Source organism: Xenopus laevis, chromosome 1L (genome assembly GCF_017654675.1).
Source record: "Xenopus laevis strain J_2021 chromosome 1L, Xenopus_laevis_v10.1, whole genome shotgun sequence".
Classification (NCBI taxonomy): domain Eukaryota; kingdom Metazoa; phylum Chordata; class Amphibia; order Anura; family Pipidae; genus Xenopus; species Xenopus laevis.
This window is the reverse complement of record NC_054371.1, coordinates 106265169-106287052: the sequence shown is the minus strand read 5'-3', so window position 1 is coordinate 106287052 and position 21884 is coordinate 106265169. Positions and strand designations below refer to the sequence as shown.

Genomic DNA, 21884 nt, shown 5'->3' with positions numbered 1-21884 from the left:
CATTAGTAGATTCAGGTACAAAATTACTTTTTTTCTTAAAGCTGGTCATTATAACATCAGTAGTGATATCTGTAGTGCTTAACTTAATATCAGACATATTAGCAAAGTAATGTTTAAGTTTTAGACCCCTAATGAATTTTTGAAAGTCAATCTCCCACTCTATGGGATCCAGAGTATATGTAGGTACAAAGTTTAAGCCTTTATTTAACAGAGAGAGTTCAGCCTTAGTCAGGTTAACCGTAGAGATATTCACAACTAGGTTATTTACCTGATCTGCTTGCGATTCCTTTTCGGATAACTCTCTCTGTCTGGGGCCTTCTTTGCGCCGTGTTTGTCTTTCCGATGTTCCTCCTGTGTTGGGGAGCGCTGTGAAACACAAATAAATTCACTTGAGCAGTTGTCCTGGACCTTTTAATCTTGTTTCCTTTAGTTGTTGAATTAAAAAACAAAATCACCGCAAGCAAGTAAAGGCACCATATTGACAATGCTTATCAAGACAAATTTTGCATCATCTGAAAATCTCTTGTATGTATAAGAATGGGGGACCTGATGCACAGGCTATGCAATTATAGACTGTTTTATAAACACTGGGCAATTTAGCACCTGGGCAGTAACCCATGGCAACCAATTAGATCTTTACTTTACTTGCAGGTGGCTGAAAAAAGCTAATCACTGATTGGTGGCTATGGGTTACTGCCAAGGTGCAAATTTGTGTTTATAAATGAGCCCCAGTGAGTAGAGAGGTGGAATATAAATATATTTTATTATATAAATATCATAAAATGTTCAGAATGGAAAGTAAAAATAATTGCTATACCTAAAGCATGGGGGAGGAAGGCAATATATGATTGACAGCTGAGATATTTTAAACGCGTTTATAACAGGAATGAATGTTTTAATTTGGGTTTTATGTTTTGCAATGTGTTTTTTACAGCTTTTTATGTCTGGGTGACAAGTCTTTTTTTAAAATGTAGCTGTAAACTTCTTAATTACTTTCTGTCTGCCTGTTGCTGCCCAGAAACTATGAACTTTGAGGGTAGGACTCCACGGGCGATTTCGGCGTGATCCGACGCGCTGCGCAAAAACTCAGGCGTCGCATCGGATGCAACAGAAATAAGGTAAGAGATGGAAATGTTGGATGAAGTCGTAGCGTTGATCCGACACGACTGTCGGATGCAGATGCAGTGTTCAGCATCTGCATCCGACAGTCGTGTCGCGTTGGATCAACGTTGCGACACCCTCCGACATTGCTATTACCTTATTTCCGTTGGATCCGACGTGACGCCTGCGTTTTTTGCACAGCGCGTCGGATCGCACAGAAATTGTCCGTGGAGTCCTAACCCTTAGGGGGCAAACCTTGAGTAATAACCAGGTATTTGATATTAATCGTTAGCATGATTTTACTGCAGAAGAGGAAATGTGACTTCTACCTCAATAGTTAGATACAGCGTAATTTACTTGCTGCATTGTCAAGTTCAGAACAACTTTTCATTAATTGCTTTCCAAGTACAGCAGCTTTGATAGTAAAGGCTGCTGCTCAGAACCTTGCTTTGCTATGATTTGCATCATATCACCACTGTTACACTGGCAACTAGGTCCCTCCCAAATTGCATTGAAAAGTGCAAAAACCTTACTGTACCCCTATGTATAACAATAAAAAAACCCACATACCCTAAGATTATTTGTAGGGACTATCATGGCCCACATCACTTCCTCTTCTTTGTTTGGAACACATAAATCTGCAAATGGGCGCATGTACATTAGAAGCGAACTTGTTGACTTTGAATAGGACACTGCAAGGGCCAAGATGAAGGTGGAGAACAATAAAGTTAATTTTGTTTATTCCAGCGATTGTGGGAACAGATAGCATAATGGCTTGGTTCTTTTTTAGACATACAGGTATGGGACCTGTTATCCAGAATGCTCGGAACCTGGTGTTTTCCAGATAACTAATCTTTCCGTAAATTGGATTTTCTACTAGAAAATCATGTAGACATTAAATAAACCCAATAGGCTGGTTTTGCGTCCAATAAGGATTAATTATATCTAAGTTTGAATCAAGTACAAGCTACTATTTTATTATTACAGAGTGAAAGGAAATATTTTTAAAAAATTCCAATAATTTGGAGTCTATGGGAAGACAGCCTATTCATTATTTAGAGCTTTCTGGATAATGGGTTTTCAGCTAACTGATACCATACCTGTACTAATAAAGAATGGTAATGAAGAGCACATCTTGTTTAATTAAGAACTTTCGCATTCACCTTTAGGTCAGTAAATATTTGGACAGAGACAACTTTTTTCTAATTTGTTGAAGACTAGTAAAGGCCTGGCAGAGCATTAAAAAGGAGGAACCCCAGAATCCAGTGATGTCCAGGAGTTCAAGTTAATTACTTTTAGTAGGTAAAACCCTCAACCTGGTGCTGTTGCTCATACATGCCAAAACCAGTATTTTAAGTAGGATTTTCTTTAAAATCACAGCTTAGGGGAGGTTCACAGCAAACATTACCATACTGATTGCTCAAAAAACCAGGAACTAGAGGTATGCAATCATATTATATTTATTATGACTTTTTATCTAAACCATGTGTAATAAATACTAATTTAAAAAAGTTTGCAGATAAAATATACTCATTTTAATATCACTGAAACACAAATTTTTGGATTTATTGAAATACTGAAGCATCCACAAAAGTTTAGGCTGATTCCCAAACTGAATCTAAATCCTAATTTTTGCATATTCAGTTTTGAGAAAATTAAACATTTGCATCAATTTCCAAAGAAAGAATTGTTGTGTTCAGTCATACAGAACTTTAAAGTGACATGACTTTTAGGGTTTGGATTCGGTTTGGCCGAATGCACATGATTATGGCAATTCCAAAAGTATATGATTTAGTGGGCTAACTTGCTTTTGAAAAAACATTTATGCCATTTTATGTCATATTTGTTATATGTGGTCTGTCCATGCTGCATAGTTTGGGCAATCATTTGCATGCTTGTTATCAAAGTCATCTATAACGTTCTTTTTTTCTTCAGTTTTGCAAAAATTAGCTGTTTTGTAGGTTTGAGTAGAAAGACTAGTCATTCTGTATTCAAAATCCTGACTTGCAAAATTGTGTTGTTTGGTAGTTAAGCATTTCTAGTCTTTATTTACCTATTTTGAATTCTTCAGGATCTATATTTGCTGCTGAAGATGAGTTTTGTATGCATGGACCGATGTCAGACATGAATATAAGAATTTAATGTATAAGCTTTAAGATCCCAAAAAGTCCCATATGAATATGTATATGAATATTCAGATGTTTTTTGACTTCCATATTACAGAATTCTGTACCTAAAAGCCTTTGGGGGGAGATAACTGAGAAAGGTTTTGGGTCATAGATGGGAGTTAATTTTTTTTCTGTTTGAATTTTGGGTGTTTTGAAACTGTTTTGTTACCTATGCAGTTTAGGAATCTCCATAAAAAAAATCACCATAATATTGAGAAATATATGCAAACATTTTTATTTTTTATATATTCAGAACCATATACCAATGCAGGTGTATAATTAGATGCATGTTCAGTCATATTTTAAAAGAATATATATATATATATATATATATATATATATATATATATATATATATATATATATATATATATATATATATATATATATATATATATATATATATATATATATATATATATATATATATATATACATAGATATGTATAGTTTTCCTAGGTAAACCGAAAATGCCCCTAAAATAAACACACATACTTGGCAACCAATGTGCATGTACTTGTATGTCTGGAGCTGAGAGGTTTTGTCTCCTTGGAAACATCTGGAATCCCAAGCCACCTGTGGTGTTGGTTTAATCTATTTACCCTATATACAGAGTGGCAGAGAAAGCAAAGGGTTTTTTTCTATGGTATTTGTCATCGTTGAGTGTTTACAGAAGCCCATCATGGACCTCGTAAAAAAAAAAATCAGAGATGATGTTGTGGAAATGTTCTAATTTATCTGTGGTGATGGGAGTCATTTTGTCCCAATATGAAGCCTATTTCAATAAGCCTTTACATTTCTTAACCTGAGATGACATTACTATAGTGAAAAATAAATACTCTGCATTACAATTCTCATGAGATCAAAAAGGGCTGCCAGTCTTTTTGCAGGAGCTACAGCAGATGGTGTCAGTATGGTTCTATTCACAACAGTGGTAATGTGTAATATGTTGTCATCAGTTCAATACATATTAGCCTCCAGCAATAAGCACTCTCTGATGCAAGATAAAGTCTGCTCTTATACAAATATGTTTTACTCAATAAAAGACAAAAGATCACATTTTTAAATATGGGTTCAGCTATAGTGCAGAAGATGCTGAACCTTTCACCTAGGCTATTGTGGCTTTCCTGTCCAAGTAATTAGTTACGATACTCATCTTAGCTATACCCTATATAATCTATTTGATAAAATGGGATATTGTCATGGCATAAGTATTACTTTTGATACATTTGCCAGAAGTGTCTCCCAAGTATCAGTGTAGTAATTGTTAATAAGCCTTTTTATGTAAAGGGGAAGTGAGTGTCCTTTGTTTATAGGTGTGTCCTGCGAGTACATCTTTAATCCCGGCAAACATGGCTTCTATTATAAACAGTGTCTTTTTTTTTTTTTTTTTAAAGCTTTGTACAAAGAAATAGGTGCTATCTGAAACAGAGCTGATTCCTAATAACATGTTTCAGTGGTATCAGTGAGTCCTCAGGGAAATCAGAGCCTCTTAATTAAAGGGACCGTATACCATTTTATTGAACATGAGTGCAATAAATAGGTTTTGTGCTGAACGTACATTTTGCGTACTGTTTAATTCAATTTGTTGTTCTATTTCTATGGTTTTTTTATTAGACCTTTTTTTGAGCTAAACAGGGAAACTAAAGTTATTAAATGTTTTTTGCAAGGTAGGACCAAATAAGACTACTAGTAAATACCTAATTACTCTGCTTAATGGACTCCTGTTAACAAAACAGAAAGAAGGGTGGGGTTATATACTGATAATCTAATTTTCTACCTAACAAGGACCAAACATATGCAGCGGTTTCAGTTTCCCTGTTTGCCCTGTGTAGCGCATGAAATAACAAATATCATTATTTTTTTAATGATTGAAATAAAAGGAAAAACTATTTTCAAAGCAAGCCTTATTCATTGAACTCATGTTGAGCAAGGGGTATACTGCCCCTTTAATATTTACTGGAAAGTTCCTCAGAATTCATTATCCTATAGTGATTTTAAATAGTATACTTGAATTTAAAAAAAAAGCATAGTGATAAAATCAGAAGGGGCACAGAGAACTGCTGGGAATTATTTAAGATTCCATAGTTTGATGTTTTATAAATCAGCACCATAATGTTGGTATCATTTATTAAAAAAAAGTAATTACAGCAAATTGACTTTGTAGTACCTAAACCATTCAGTTACTGTACAGTGTAGAAAATGCAATCTTTTCCTTACATTAGTTTTAGTTACTGCCATTTAATAGCATTTAATAGGCCACTTTCCATTGCATTAACATCATTAATTAGAAGCACATTTTTCTTCCTAAACCAGTTTTGTTATATTTAAGTAGACATTTGTTTTGTCATCAATTGCAGCTAAGGTTTTTACTTATAGTTTTATACTGTTTTTAAGAATACATTATTGATTTAATAGACCCATTGTCTGCCACGGACATAGCATAAAAAAGGAAAGTCGATGCCGCCAGTAGTTCATTCACTGGACCATGTATTTTATAAATATATATATATATATATATATATATATATATATATTTTTATATATATATATATATATATATATATATATATATATATATATATAGGCGTATTTGGTGAAGAGGATTCTGAATAGATGATAGTGTAGGTTTTATTATTTTATCTCACTTTTATATTTTTTCACTGTAAAAAATCTCCAGTTGTTTAAATATAAATTGTCATTGCTTTAGAATATGCTTTCTGGCATTTTGGAATGCTCTGGGGACTTGAAAATAGTTCTTAGCACAACCATTTTTATTCAGGTGGAAATTCAGCTATTTAGAGTCTTTTTATAGCGGGCTTCGTTTAAAGGTCTTTAAGCAATAGATATATTTAGAAAATGATGAACCAGGTTTAAAAATATCCATTTTTTTATCCAAAATAGTTTATAGATGTTCTTCTATGCTTTGGCTTTTTAAACAGTTTAGTACCTATGATTTCCAACTTTTTGGAGTTGTAGTGACTCAAGTACATATTTGCATATTTACTTTGGAGACCACACAACTATTTCACAGTTGGATTATAGGGGAGGGTGTGCCTTGTAGTCTTCCTGGGAGACCTAAACCTGGGCACCTCAGCAACCTCAGACCATAACTTATTACTTGCCTTTTCGAAAGCCGTAGCCTCTTGGTACATTGTTTTAATGTTTCCTTTTAACTTTACTTTGCCAGATTAAACTAATGCATTTTTTTCTGTGTAATTCCATTGGAGACCATTCCTAGATAAAACCTTCAGTCTATAAACTCTGTTTTTAGTTGGCAACTATGCCAATTTAAGAATATCTTTCTGTCCTAGTTTTTACTCATTTAAATAATTTTATGTATTTCAAGTGTCTGTGAAATGTTTATTTCCCTGTCCAGCAATAAGCAACATTTTTAGTAGGGATGCATCGAATCCACTATTTGGTATTCTCCTGAATCATTCATGGAAGATTCGACCGAATACTGAACTGAAACCGAATCCTAATTTGCATATGCAATTTAGGGACCGATGGGAAATGGAATTTTTTACTTTTATTTATGACAAAAATTTAAGTAATTTCCCTTCTTGCCCCCAATTTGCATTTGCAGATTAGGTTTTTGTTTGGACAGGCACGAGGATTTGGCCGAATCTCGTGCATCCCTAATTTTTAGCTTCCAGAAATAAAATAAATCTAATTTGAATTGAGACCAGTCAAGAAAGTGAACTTTGATACAGATGTATTTATTGTAATCTCTTACTGAACTGAACATCACTGTAAACTGTTAGGTACTCTTAGCATGAGAGAAAGATAGCTGCACCTTTCCTATGTGTTTTTCTAGATTAATGTAATCAACCCCACTAACTGTATATCCTTTAGCAGACATCTGTAATCTGTAAAAAACCTGTACAGTGGATAGTGATGACAATTTTAATGAACACTATATAACATATGCTGTTGTAATATTAATGTAATTTTAAATACTTGTTAGCTCATTTTCTTTAAATATAAATCTAAAATTTCACAAATAGTACAGTGGGTAAATGAAAATAGAAAGTGTGGGAACGCACAATATGCAGTAGCTTATGTAGCATCTCCTGATTTCTTTACCATCTTTATGTGCTGATACACCCACGTATCCTGTAATTCGAGTCTGTAGCTTGTCAGCCTTTAGAAGGTGGGATAGCATGTGAATCAGACACGTAAAAAAAAAAAATACCACTGAAATGAACAAATAACTATCATCTACTTAATGGAAGGCTAAACTTGTCTTCAGTTATGCAATTGGTTTTAAAAGAACGTGATACTTCGAATAAATTTTTCCCTTGTTAAGGTCTTCACTTAAAAGCTTTATCTTGTTGCATTGAGTGTTTTTTTTTTTTATTGTCAGTGCTTCAGGAGAATCTTCCTTTATAACCAGCAATTACATGTAAAATTTGCAAAATGAATTTGATTAGTGTATGGAGGTATATGAAGGGGTATACAAAAGGATTTGTTTCTAAATTTGGAATTAGTGCATGGGTTACAACTAGCAGTAAAAATGCATGGCACAGAGCAGCAATATTGTTTTTAGTGTTTACCTTTTAATTATGTCCTTTGTATCTCATTTATGTGATCTCTGGTCTCACTTCTGTCAAAGATGTCCTCACAAAGTCCCACTCATATTCAGAGACAAAAATGTTGAAAATGTCAGCTTAGTTGAACAAATGATTAGTACAATACAGAGTATGATTTGTTGTTGTTGTTATTATTATCCTTTAACTATATAACCCTGATATAGTCTGCACTATATTACATAGATTATACATCACATCAGTCCCTGCCCCAGAGGGCAAGGAAAGACGAGCTAGTCACTTACCTGCTACTTTGGGCTGGTGCTCTTCCTTTTCAGAAAAGTGCTGCACCTCCCTATTGTTCTGGTGTCGCAAGCATTGCTGTGCCTTCCTTGGCAACTGCATGCACAGTATAGATATTTGCTGATTTTTGCTTTGGGCATACTCCAAGCTTCTGTAGGAAAAAGATGATGGCACTCCTTTGGAGGAGAAGAGGATTGCCAGCCTGGGGTAGCAGGTATGTGACTAGAATAACTATACCTAACAGCTTTCAAAACCCTAGTGATGTCACCTTTCCTTTTCCTTTGCCAGATCAACTAAAAAATGAGGGACATCTCTAATAAATACAAGTTGCTGGACTTGGGTAATTGCAAATTGACTGCATTTAAACCATTGCCTGCTGCGGTCCATAGCAATCCAAACACACAAAACATGTCAGTGATGGTCAAATCCTTAAAATAGCTGAAACAGACCTGCTATCTGTTTTTTGTAGATATTGTTATTGCTCGAGGAGAACTAAGCCCCCCTTAACTGCCTGTCATCAATCCCATCCCCTCTCCCTCCCCGCATTGTGCATTAGTCAAAAAGGTGCCCCTTAAAAAAAAATCTGACCTATGAACAGCGCAGTAGAGTTTCCTGGCACCATATTCTGCAAGACTGCATTCTCTTCCGGTCTCACCACCGACAGCCTGTTGGAGCATGCACAGTTGAGTCGATTCTTGACTAGGCCCAACTGTGCATGCTCCCTCAGGCTTCATATCGGCGAAGAGACCCTAAAGTATGCAATCAGGCAGAATATGGTGCCAAGGAGCTCTGCTGCTCAGGGGCACCTTTTTGACTAATGCACACAGAGGGGGGCTTTTAGTACTGGGGGGGTGGTTAATTCTCCTTTAAAAGAAAACTAAAGCCTAACTAAAGAAGTAGGCTAGAAATATTGTACTTCTCTACCAGTCCAAGGTAAACACAACCTTTAACAGGGACGATCTATGCCAGTGAAGATGCCCCAGTATCTCTCCATCTTCTTTTCTGCTGATTTACTGTACATGCTTTGTGCTGCTGCTATTAACAATATACTGTACACAGAATAAAAATGTCACATTATAAGGCTGATTAGTAATTAATAAAGATAATTACTACGTCAACTCAGAAACCAGTGCAATTAGCATCAGAATTTAATAATCAGCCCTGTAGTATCCGTGCCATTTTTAACCATGTTAATTTTTAGGGTTTAGTTCTCCTTTAACCATAAGAACAGGACATTCTGTATAGACCCTGATTTACATTTGCTTGTATTGTTTCACTCCATAAAATAAGCAATAGCATTAGTTTGCTTTGCAAGCTGGCACAGGTAAGTTAAATAAAGATCAAATTTGCCGAGGTGGGCAGATGTCTCTCAAGGAAATATGTGAAGTTTATTAAGATGATTTTCTACCCAGAGACCTGTGTAAATTAATAAATAAATGTGTTTGCATAAATATATGGGTGTAGGTTCATCTATAGTGTGAACAAGCATAAGGAAAAATGAACCGTGTATTTCTGTTTGATAAGGTGTAATAATCAGGTGACTACTTTTGTTTAGTAATTTTCTAAATCACAGGCTTCCTAAGGACATGTGTCTTTTTTTTATTTGTTCTAGTCTACGCCTTTACACCTTGCAGCCGGTTACAACAGGGTACGGATTGTCCAGCTTCTGCTTCAACATGGTGCCGATGTTCATGCAAAGGATAAAGGGTAAGTAGGGAAATAGTTATTCCTATGTTAACTAAAATGTTATTAATAGGTAATATACTTATCTAACATGATGTGAAAAAGTAAGTACACTCCACGCAATTTTTGACCTTTAATCTTCATTCCAAAATATTGCTAAAAGTGGTAGAGCAAATATCATTATCCATTTATGCATTGTGTAATAAAGTCTGTACAACCCTAAAACTGCATTTATCTCTAGCTCAGATATCTAAAATTAGATCCAGGGCAGATTAGAATATCAGTAAAGTGAATCTTGGAAAAACCTGTCTTATTTAAACCCCAGATTTTTTATTTGGTTTGCTCTGCTGTTGAAATCTGTGGTATCACAAGGACTAGACTGAAAGAGCTCTCTTTGGCCTTTAGAAATAAGATTATAGATGCCTATAAGTCTGGAAAATAATTTAAAAAGACTGCTAAACAATTGACAACATCAATTATTCTATCTGGAAGATCATATTCAAATGGAGAATATTTCAAACATCTGACCTACTTACCAAGATAGTAATTTGGCACTGTATCAGAATTAAAACCCCCCAAAAAAATAGTTTCAACAGAAGAACTTGATACCACCTGTAAAGTATAATGGTGGAAATATTATGGTTTGGAGCTGCTGTGCAGTGTCAGGGATTGGGCAGCTCACCATCATAAACTCCACTATGAATTCTTCATTGTACCAGAGGGTGCTCAAGGATAACACGAGACCATCTGTCAGAAGATTGAAGCTCATCCGAACATGGACCTGGCATCATCTCAGACTCTAAACAAATCCACTAAGGAATAGCTTTAAAAAATTAAAAAATGTAGGGTTCAGGAATGAAATGTCAAAGCCTGGATTTAATTCCAGTTGTTACTGTTCCTTTAAAGCAGGGATCCCCAACCTTTTGAACCCGTGAGCAACATTCAGAATTAAAAGGAGTTGGGGAGCAACACTAGCATGAAAAATTTTCTCGGAGTGCCAAATAAGTGCTGTAATTGCCCATTTAGTAGCCCCTATGTGGATTGTCAACCTACATTGAGGCTCTGTTTGGCAGTACACCTGGTTTTTATACAACCAAAACTTGCTCCCAAGCCATAAATTCAAAAATAAGCTCCTGCGTTGAGGCCACTGGGAGCAACATCCAAAGGGCTGGAGAGCAACATGTTGCTCACGAGCTACTGGTTGGGGATCACTGCTTTAAAGGATAAGTAAACCTTTAAAATAAGTGAATGTAAAATTGATGAGGGTTCTATTCCAAGCGCTTTTGTAATTTACATTCATTATTTATTTTCTTTTGATTCCAAGATATTAAGGGATACATGTGCTGTTAATATGAATGAATTTTGTTACAACAGCGCCACCTGCTGGTCAATTTCCCACCAGTCTGACCAGCAAGTAGTCAAGGAAGTTGTCAGGAGAAAGAAAGAGGCTGATGTTCTTCTGCTTAGGAATAAAATTAGAAACCTTTCTCACATCTTTCCTAAGTAGAAGAACATCAGAACAGCCTCTTCCTTTCTTCCTGTTCGGATGTTCTTCTACTTAGGAAAGATTTAATAAAGGTTTCTAATTTTATTCCTAAGCAGAAGAACATCAGCCTCTTTCTTTCTCCTGACAACTTCCTTGACTACTTGGTGGTCAGACTGGTGGGAAACTGACCAGCAGGTGGCGCTGTTGTAACAAAATTCATTCATATTAACAGTACATGTATCCCTTAATATCTTGGAATCAAAAGAAAATAAATAATGAATGTAAATTACAAAAGTGCTTAGAATAGAACCCTCATCAATTTTACATTCACTTATTTGAAAGGTTTACTTATCCTTTAATATACTAGTTTTCCATGTTGATTGAAAGAAGTTAAGTACATAACATGCAAGGCATTTAATCACTGCTAAAGCTCAAAATATAAACCACATCCTTTGGTAATTCTAAAACAAAATCAAATAGATACATCTTTATCTTTTTCATGTGCTTTTTTTTTTTTTTATAATACTTTATATAGAAATGCATTCTGATAAACAAATGGTATAATCTTTCTTGTTCTTTTATTTTCATTTTATTGTTCATGTTATCAATGCACACGGAGAGGCAGATAAAAAAGACCTATACAATCGCATACTGAATGTTTTATGAAGATGTGCAAATTTAAAATAAAGAATTTCTAAAAAAATTCAAAGTTAAACTACATAAAACAAAAACCAATTGGAAATTTGGAAAACATAAAAAACGTATACATTAATGGAACCCAGCATATAGCTGTTAAATACAATCCACCATTAACTAAAGTATTGTTCTTAGAAACAGAAATGCTTCTGCCATTTTCTCCTTTATAGAAGCTCTTAAATCTGATTCTATTATTTTCCGTGCTTGTATTTAAAGTTATTTGGAGTCGGAGTTGGTACATTTTTGGTGACTCCAATTTCAGATACCCAAAATTGCTTCTGACTGAGCCCTAGGCTGATTTTTTTTAAAGAAATATAAGCTGTTGGGAGCAATTGAACTGCAGAGGTGTCAGAAGCTGGACGTCTCTATGAAGCTTTATTTTACCTTGTCAGCTTGACAGCTGCCAGTTCTTTATTTTTTTACTCTAATGGAACTGCCCAGGAGCAGGTACAGATAGCAACCAATCAGCAGGTAGAATTTACTGGTCACCTGTTTAAAAGCAAACATCTTATTGGTAGCTATGGGTTACTACTCCTGGGCAAACTTGGTGCCTTTTCTTACATAACCCCAAATGGGGCTTATTGAATGGCAAAAATAGAGCTCACCAGAAGGGCATTCAACAGCTGTCTGTTCATGTCAATAGGGTTGTTTGTAAGGGTGTATTTATCAGAGGGAGACTTTAGCGACACTTTACCCTTTAATAAATACTCTGTATAAAATGAATAAGAGCTGTAAAATTAAAAAAAGGACATTGCTGCTGAGGGTATTTTTGCTTTATTTGTGTTTCATTTTTTTGCATCTAATGGTAGCAGTTTTAAAGTCATTTTTAATGCTATATTAGACTAAGCTGTTTTATCTGTGCTTTTAATTATAGAGCAAATATTGAACCCATCAAAGTTTAATATTACTGATAGATGTGTACTGCTATAGGTATTCTTAGCAAGAGAAAAATCAATATTTTGTTATTTGAATTTCATTCACAAGAGTTTTATATATTTTTCTACACTTAGAGGGCTGGTGCCTCTGCACAATGCATGCTCCTATGGACACTTTGAAGTCACTGAATTGCTGCTAAAGGTGAGTACGTATGTATGTATGATTTTTATAGTACTATCTTCAATGTAAATGTAATTCTGATTTGTTGATTGTACACTGTAGTAAAAGAACATTACACTAACATAGCTTTGCAGGGCAGCGGTAAAGAAAGACTGAAGCTTATTAAAGTACAGTTCAAGAGACTAGGAATATAGGTTAATTGATAAAGTAATTTTAAATGCTAGCACATGTATTTGCTTTGTTACAACTATTTATATTTTACCAGTTTGTTTCCTTGTAATTTAAGTGCTTTTGTCATAATGTCTGGTGAACACATTTGGTTATTTTTCAGCACGGGGCTTGTGTTAATGCCATGGATCTTTGGCAATTCACACCATTACACGAAGCTGCATCTAAGAATCGAGTGGAAGTCTGCTCTCTGTTGCTAAGCCACGGTGCCGATCCAACATTAGTCAACTGCCATGGAAAAAGTGCTGTTGATATGGCTCCTACACCAGAGCTCAAAGAAAGGCTGTCTTGTAAGTTCAACCTGGTTCCATCTTTGTCAGAAAAAGCTTTTTTTTTTCTTTTCAATAGTTTTTATTGGCATTTATAAGAATACACCACCAGATGATAGTGAGGACCAAGGGAGAAGGTAGCAAAAGTCCAAGTTCGCAGTACAGATAGGGATGAGACAAGAGAATGGTCAAACAGGCAACGATATCAGTCCAGGCAGAAGAGGTTCAAAGTCGAGGAATCCAGGCAAGAGGTCGGTACACAATAAGCAAGAATATCAGAAGAACACACCCAGGAATAGCAAGCTAAGACCTATAATTGGGCACTGATGACTTCCCAGAGTTCCTTCTTATAGGCCCAGGTTTGGCGCCAATTTTGGACGCATCGGCGTCATAACGTGTGCGCGGACGCGCTGACGTCAGCGACCGACGCGCTGACGTGTGCGACCGACGCTGGCGCCGATTATTGACGCCGACGCCCATTCCGTCGCCGGCGACCAATCCGAGTGCGGGAAGAAGTGGGCGTCATCCTGCTGCGTCCGTAAGGAACCAGGGAGCCACCATCTTGGACGCCATCTTGGACACCATTTTGGAATCCTGACTCAGACTCCATTACAGTACCCCCCTCCCTAGGGGGGGCCTCAGGACCACCTGGGTTAGAAGGAAACTGCCGATGAAATTTTTGGACCAGGAGAGGAGCATGGACATCTGCACTTCTTACCCAGGAGCACTCCTCAGGGCCGAACCCCTTCCATTCAATGAGGTATTGTAGGGTGCCCCTCGAAATTCGGGAGTCCAGGATTCTCTTTACCTCGAATTCTTGATGACCGTCCACCAAGACAGGAGCTGAGGAGGAAGAAGAAGAAGAAGAAGTACCTGCAGGTTTGAGCAAGGAGACATGGAAGGCGTTTGGAATCCGCATTTCCGAGGGAAGTTGTAAACGGACAGCCACCGGATTGATGATCTCAGAGATGGAGAAGGGACCAATAAACTTGGGACCAAGTTTCGGAGAGGGGATTTTGAGACGAATGTTCCGGGTGGAAAGCCAAACCTTGTCACCAGGTGCATACAGAGGGGAAGGGATTCTTCTTTGATCCGCGAATCTTTTCTGGACCAAGGAACTTTTTTCCAAATTGACAACCGTGGCGTGCCAGATGGCCGACATGTGGGCAGCTTGGTCATTGGCGGCAGGGACATTGGTGAGTAATAGGTCCTGAGGAAAAGCCAAAGGGTTAAGACCATACATACAGAAGAAAGGGGATTTTTCAGAAGACACGTGTAAGGCATTGTTATGTGCGAATTCAGCCCACGGAAGCAGATCCGCCCAGTCGTCTTGGCACAAAGATACATGGCATCGAAGAAACTGTTCAAGGGCCTGGTTCACCCTCTCTGCTGCTCCATTAGACTGTGGGTGGTATGAAGAAGAAAATTGAAGAGAAACACCAAGGGCTTTACACAGGGACCTCCAAAACTTGGAAACAAATTGAGAACCACGGTCAGAGACAATTTCGGCAGGGAAACCATAGAGGCGAAAAATGTGTTTAATAAATAATGAAGAAAGTTCAGGAGCCGAGGGGAGTTTCCGAAGAGGAGTGAAATGTGCGACTTTACTGAATCTGTCAATTACTACCCAAATAACAGTGTAACCAGAAGAGTTAGGGAGATCCACGATGAAGTCCATAGATAGGTGAGTCCATGGGCGAGAAGGAATGGGTAGTGGTAAGAGTAACCCCTTGGGAGGGGAACGTCCAGACTTGGATATGGCACATACAGAGCAAGAAGAAACAAAGTCTTTGACATCCTTTCTTAGGGAAGGCCACCATACAAGGCGAGACAGAAGTTCAGTGGTTTTTCTGATCCCAGGATGCCCGGCCTGCTTGGAGCTGTGGGACTGAACCAGAAGGGAATGACGGAGTTCAGGAGGGACAAAGGCAACACCAGGAGGGGTTCCTACTGGAGCAGAAGATTGAACTGATAATAACTGGGAGGCCAAGGATGGAAATAGAGCAGCGATGATCTTTGTGGGAGGTACAATGGATTCTGGTTCAACGGAAGAGAGATCTTCAGGAAGAAAGCTTCTAGAAAGAGCGTCTGCCTTCTTGTTTCTAGCACCAGGCCGAAAAGTTAGAATGAAATTAAAACGAGAGAAGAATAGTGCCCACCTGGCCTGACGAGGGTTGAGGCGTTTGAGTGACTGGACATATTCAAGATTTTTATGGTCTGTATAGATGGTCACAGGGACGGAAGAGCCTTCCAACAAATGTCTCCATTCTTCTAAGGCAAGCTTTACGGCCAGCAACTCACGATTTCCAACATCATAATTTTGTTCAGAAGAGGAAAATTTCTTAGAAAAGAAAGCGCAAGGATGTAGTTTTCCATCAGTAGACGCTCTTTGGGACAAAATTGCTTCTGCACCGACATCTGAGGCATCAACTTCAATGAAGAAAGGCTGGAATGGTTCAGGGTGTCTGAGAATGGGGGCAGAAGAAAAAGAAGTTTTAAGATCCTTGAATGCTTCCAAAGCTGAAGGTGGCCAATGCTGAGGCTTACCCCCTTTTCGGATAAGCGAGAGAATGGGAGCAATTTTGGAAGAAAACCCCTTGATAAATTGTCTATAATAATTAGCAAAGCCAATAAATCTTTGGATAGCTTTGGTACTGGTGGGGAGAGGCCAGTCCTGGATAGCAGAGATCTTGGCAGGATCCATACTGAAACCCTGTTGAGAAATGATGTAACCAAGGAAAGAGATGGACGATACTTCAAAGGAACACTTCTCCAACTTGGCAAATAGGTTATTTCTCCGCAGACGGGAAAGGACCTCTTGGACTTGAAGACGATGCTCAGCAAGGTTCCTGGAAAAAATAAGGATATCGTCCAAGTACACCACCACATATTGGCCCAGTAAATCCCTGAAAATGTCATTTACAAATTCTTGGAAGACCGCGGGGGCGTTACAGAGACCGAATGGCATTACAAGATATTCATAATGCCCGTCACGGGTGTTGAATGCGGTCTTCCATTCATCTCCCTCTCTGACCCGGATTAAATTATAAGCCCCACGAAGATCCAACTTGGTGAAAAGACAAGCCCCTTTGAGTTGGTCGAACAGTTCGGAGATGAGAGGAAGGGGATAACGGTTTTTAATTGTGATTTTATTTAAACCTCTATAATCAATGCAGGGCCGCAAACTTCCATCTTTTTTCTCTACAAAGAAGAAGCCGGCTCCAGCCGGGGAAGAGGAAGGACGAATAAAGCCCCTTTGCAGATTCTCTTGAATGTATTCCTTCATGGCACAGGTTTCAGAAGGAGAAAGCGGATAGGTGCGACCCCTGGGGGGCATGGTTCCAGGAAGAAGTTCGATGGGGCAATCATAGGGACGATGGGGAGGCAGGACTTCGGCAGACTTTTTATTGAAGACATCAGAGAAGGCTTGATAAACCAAGGGCAAAGAAGAATTAGAAGACACAGATGAAACTTTAATGATGGATTTAGTGGGTAAACAATTTTGCTGGCAGAAGGAACTCCATCGGGAGATCTGGGACGAAGCCCAGTCTATTACTGGGTTATGAATATTCAACCAGGGCAAACCAAGTACAATGGGAGTAGAAGGACAATCGATCAAAAGAAAGGACAGTCTTTCAAGGTGCATGGATCCCACAATAACGGAAAGTTCATCGGTGGAGTGGGAAATTGTAGCAGAGGATAATGGACGATCATCGATCGCCAAAGCACGAAGAGGAACAGCCAGAGATCGCAGGGGAATGGAGTGGTTTTCAGCGAAGACTTTATCCATGAAATTCCCAGCTGCACCGGAATCAAGGAAAGCTTCAGAAGAAATTGTCTGGGTTCCAAAACGAATCTGCACAGGAAGGAGGAAGCGTTGAGCAGAAGAATGGGGAGAGGGACCAATTCCACCCAGGTAAGTCTTCCCAGTCTTACCTAGGTGTTGGCGTTTCCCGGCTTCACTGGGCACTCGTAGGCGAAGTGGGATTTTCCACCACAATAGAGGCAAAGTCCAGCAGCCCTTCTCCGCAGCTTTTCCTGTTCGGTCAGACGAGCCCGTCCGATCTGCATCGGTTCTTCCGAAGGCAGGGAAGAAGAAGCATGAGCCGCAGGATTTGGAGAAGACAAGGTGGAAGCCGGGTTGGGAAGGAAGGGTCTTTGGAAACGAGGAGCCAGAGTAGGTTGGAACCTGTGGAATCTCTTGATTGGGGAGCGCTCTCTGTCGAGTTCAGCTTGAAACTCCCTCTGCCGAGTATCTACCTTTATGGCCAGGGCGACTAGATCTTCCCAACGGGATGGAATTTCCCTGGACACCAGATCAGTTTTTATGCGTATCGCCAGACCGTTGTAAAAGGCAGCGTGATACCCGTCATTATTCCACGAAGTCTCTGCAACCAGGGTGCGGAATTCAATGGCGTACTCCGAGACCGAGCGAGTTCCCTGTTGAAGATGGAACAGGCGTGCGGAGGAAGCAGTGGCACGACCCGGAGCATCAAAGACCACTCGAAGTTCACGAACGAAGGCTCTGGCATTATCGATAATGGGATCCTCCTTCTCCCATAGAGGTGAAGCCCACTCCAATGCCTTTCCTTGCAGACGGGAGAAAATGAAGCCCACCTTGGCACGTTCAGAAACGAATTGACTGGGTGAGAGTGCAAAGTGGACCTCGCACTGGTTGATAAACCCACGGCAAGCTGCAGGATCACCACTGTAGAGTGGGGGAGCCGGAATGCGGGGCTCAGAGACGTGAAGTGGGGTCACAGGTACAGGTGCAGGAACAGGATCAGCGTGAGTTAGAGCCGACAACTTATCAAGAATTGTTTCCAGGGCTTGACCAAAATGAGACTGCTGTACCTCATAGGACTGCATCCGGGAAGCCAGACCACGAAGCGCTCCACCGACATCAGGCGGCGCTGGATTCTCCTCCGAAGGGTCCAAGCCCAATTATAATGTAAGGCCAAAGGCCTCAGAGGTAGTGAGGCCCAAGGGAGAAGGTAGCAAAAGTCCAAGTTCGCAGTACAGATAGGGATGAGACAAGAGAATGGTCAAACAGGCAACGATATCAGTCCAGGCAGAAGAGGTTCAAAGTCGAGGAATCCAGGCAAGAGTTCGGTACACAATAAGCAAGAATATCAGAAGAACACACCCAGGAATAGCAAGCTAAGACCTATAATTGGGCACTGATGACTTCCCAGAGTTCCTTCTTATAGGCCCAGGTTTGGCGCCAATTTTGGACGCATCGGCGTCATAACGTGTGCGCGGACGCGCTGACGTCAGCGACCGACGCGCTGACGTGTGCGACCGACGCCGGCGCCGATTATTGACGCCGACGCCCATTCCGTCGCCGGCGACCAATCCGAGTGCGGGAAGAAGTGGGCGTCATACGGCTGCGTCCGCGAGGAACCAGGGAGCCACCATCTTGGACGCCATCTTGGACACCATTTTGGAATCCTGACTCAGACTCCATTACAAATAAACATGGCAGTGGTTATAAATTGAATTTAAGTCGTATTTGTCAATGCCAGAACATTGTGAAGAAAAAGCATTTCAATTCAGACTTGTTAGGTGCAAGAGACAATTTCATGTATTGCTATTTACATAAGCAATGCTGCTATAAATGCTTTGGCACCATTTGAAACAAATATCCTATTTGTGTTTGTTTATAAACAATGCATTCATACTTACCTTTAGGGGAGAAGTTGTGTTATTCATCTTCATCCTGTCTTGGTGTCACAAGATAGAGAAACAAGTTTGCTTACATTCTAATAAATACCCATTAATGCTTGATCTTCCTGTTACCTTGAGTGTCAAGTCTGTTTTCAGAAATGTTATCTAAAATTATTTTTTTTGTGCAATTCTGACATAAATGAACAGAACTGTTGGAATTGTCATCCTTAAAATAAGAACCATTAAAGGAAAAATAATACCAAAAACTTTATCAAATTAATTAATATATGTATAATGCACTGTTGCCCTGCACTGGTAAAACAAGTGTGTTTGCTTCAGAAACTCTAAAATAGTTTATATAAACAAGTTGCTGTGTAGCATTTAAGCACAGGATACACAGTAGATAACAGATATGTTCTGAAGAATCTGATTGTATACTACAGTGCTAATCTAGTAAATGTAGATAAGGTGTGCTTCAAAAGCGGATTAAGCTCTTTGTAGCCCCGGGTGCACGCCGTACCCCCTGCCAGGGCAACGCATACATGTAGTGAATAAAGCAGCAGCACTCCGGTATTTGTGAAAATTTGCAAACCTTTACTTAGATGCAATAGGCAACGTTTCGAGCTACGCAGGCCCTTTGTCAAGCCATTAATTAACAGTGTCTAAAACGTGCTTAAATACCCACCACAGGGAGGAGTCACAACATCCCCCCTCCACATTACCCATAAATCACAGTGAACTTATTTCCATATCAATTAACTTTCCATGTCAGGTTGCGTTTTCCATATTCATGAATTTTCTAAGTCGGCCCTACCTGTCAGTGCAGGACGACTGGGGTTAACTTGCTCCTCTCTGGAGGCAGGACAAACTCTTGCTTCTTGAGACTCCTCCTTCCTGTTATCTCCACCTCCTCTCCAGTTTTTAGTTTGTCCTGCCTTGGAGGCAGCAAATTTCTCCTTCTCCTGCATATTATGTATATAACCAGTATGTGTGCTCTCTGACTTATATATCATTATATCTCTCAGATGGAGCCCTGCTACGACTTGGGAATGGACAGCATTTCTCCATACGTGACATTCAGACTGGTTGAGCCCTTCACTGCGTGCTCCCCCTGTCACATTTTAAGGCCTGGTTGAGCCCGCTCAGAGCGCTCCCATCACTAGGCGGTTGTTCCTTCGAGGGCCTAGCATCCCTGGTTAAACCGCATAAGTGCTCCCTTATTATCCGGGTTGAGCCTACCAGTCTTACGGCAAGCAGAGGTAAAGTGGACGCACAAACCGCTTACAGCGGTAGCAGTGACGGGCCTTTAGAACGTATGCGTTCCATCGCCGCGCACTTGCGTTCCACTTGCGCTCCATTGCGGTCTGCCTCTGTTTCGCGCCCTTTGATGTGGGCGGCCACAATTCTTGCCGCGCACTGTCCGGCGGCCATATTGGTCTGTTTCACGGAGCAGTAAGACGCATACCAGCATACTCCACACTATCCGGTTTCAAATACACCTGCAACCGGTAAGCAACTCACGGCACTATCGCCTCATTATACCACGGTCTGCACTATGGCCTCTGCGGACGAGGATTTAGTTTCCTTAATAGAAGAGATTGATTTGCCAGATAGGCACCGCAAGCTAAAGGCAAAAATTAAAAAGGCCCCCAAAGCTTCTGGGAAGCGTAAGGAACGCTCACGATCCCCTTCTCCAGCGCAATCTGCATTGCAAACTACAGGTGCACCACCTAGTCATTGTGGCATAACGACAGCACTAATACATGCCACTCAGGACTCACAGACACAGGGTCAGACTCCATTATCTGTATCTCCTGTTCAGCCTTCAGGTTCAGTACAGGCTCCAGCACAGAGTCAAGCATCCCCTGATTTCTCACAATTTCTGTCATGGTTTCAGTCCACCATTCGGTCTACTCTGGACCAGGCAGTTATCAAACAGCCAGACCCTACCCCTACGTTGGGAGGGAAGAAAAAGAGGAAACGTTCCCCTTCTCCTTCTTCAGAAGAGGACCTTGCATCCGCATCTAACTTTTCCCCTAAAGAATCTGATTCATATTCCTCTTCCGAAGAGGGAGCCTTATCTGACTCGCAATCTACATCCTCAGAGGAGACTTCCAAACAACCGGAAGAAGTTAAAGATCTCCTCAAATACATTTTTTCAACGCTAGAGATTAAAGAGGAACAGATTTCCCTTTCAAAAGCAGATCGGGTGTTAGGCAATTCATCCAAACGACCTCGATCTTTTCCTGTCTGTAAATCTACTACTAAACTGATTGACGCCGAATGGGCGCAACCAGATAAGAAGGGTAATATACCTCCAAAGTTTTTCAACACTTATCCTGTTCAGGAAGAATTTAAAATATGGGATAAGATTCCAAAAGTTGATCCACCCATTGTTAGGCTCTCTCGGCACACCATGCTACCAGCTGAGGATGCCGGTTCCCTACGGGACCCAATGGATAAAAAGATGGACTATGTTCTAAAGAAGGATTTTCAAAGCTCTGCAGCCATATTAAGGCCGGCAGCAGCCGCAGCCACAGTTGCTAAAACAGCAAAATATTGGTGCCAAGAACTAAGCCAGTCTCCACCTACTGACCCGCAACAATTTGTACAAGCTGTGGAGCGAATCAAGTCAGCCTTGACTTTCTTAGGGGATGCTACTCTAGACATAACGAAGCTAGCGGCCAGAGCATCG

The 21884-nt window shown here is 39.8% G+C and overlaps 1 protein-coding gene across 4 annotated transcripts in view; it reads left to right on the top strand.

Annotated features, from left to right (window-relative positions):
* tnks.S (tankyrase, TRF1-interacting ankyrin-related ADP-ribose polymerase S homeolog) overlaps positions 1-21884 on the top strand; it is a 128408-nt gene that overhangs the window by 65566 nt on the left and 40958 nt on the right. For all 4 annotated transcript variants that reach the window (XM_041582082.1, XM_041582077.1, XM_041582075.1 and 1 more), the window contains 3 exon segments: positions 9717-9811; positions 12980-13046; positions 13357-13543. In XM_041582082.1, coding sequence (XP_041438016.1) covers positions 9717-9811; positions 12980-13046; positions 13357-13543 — 349 coding nt within the window.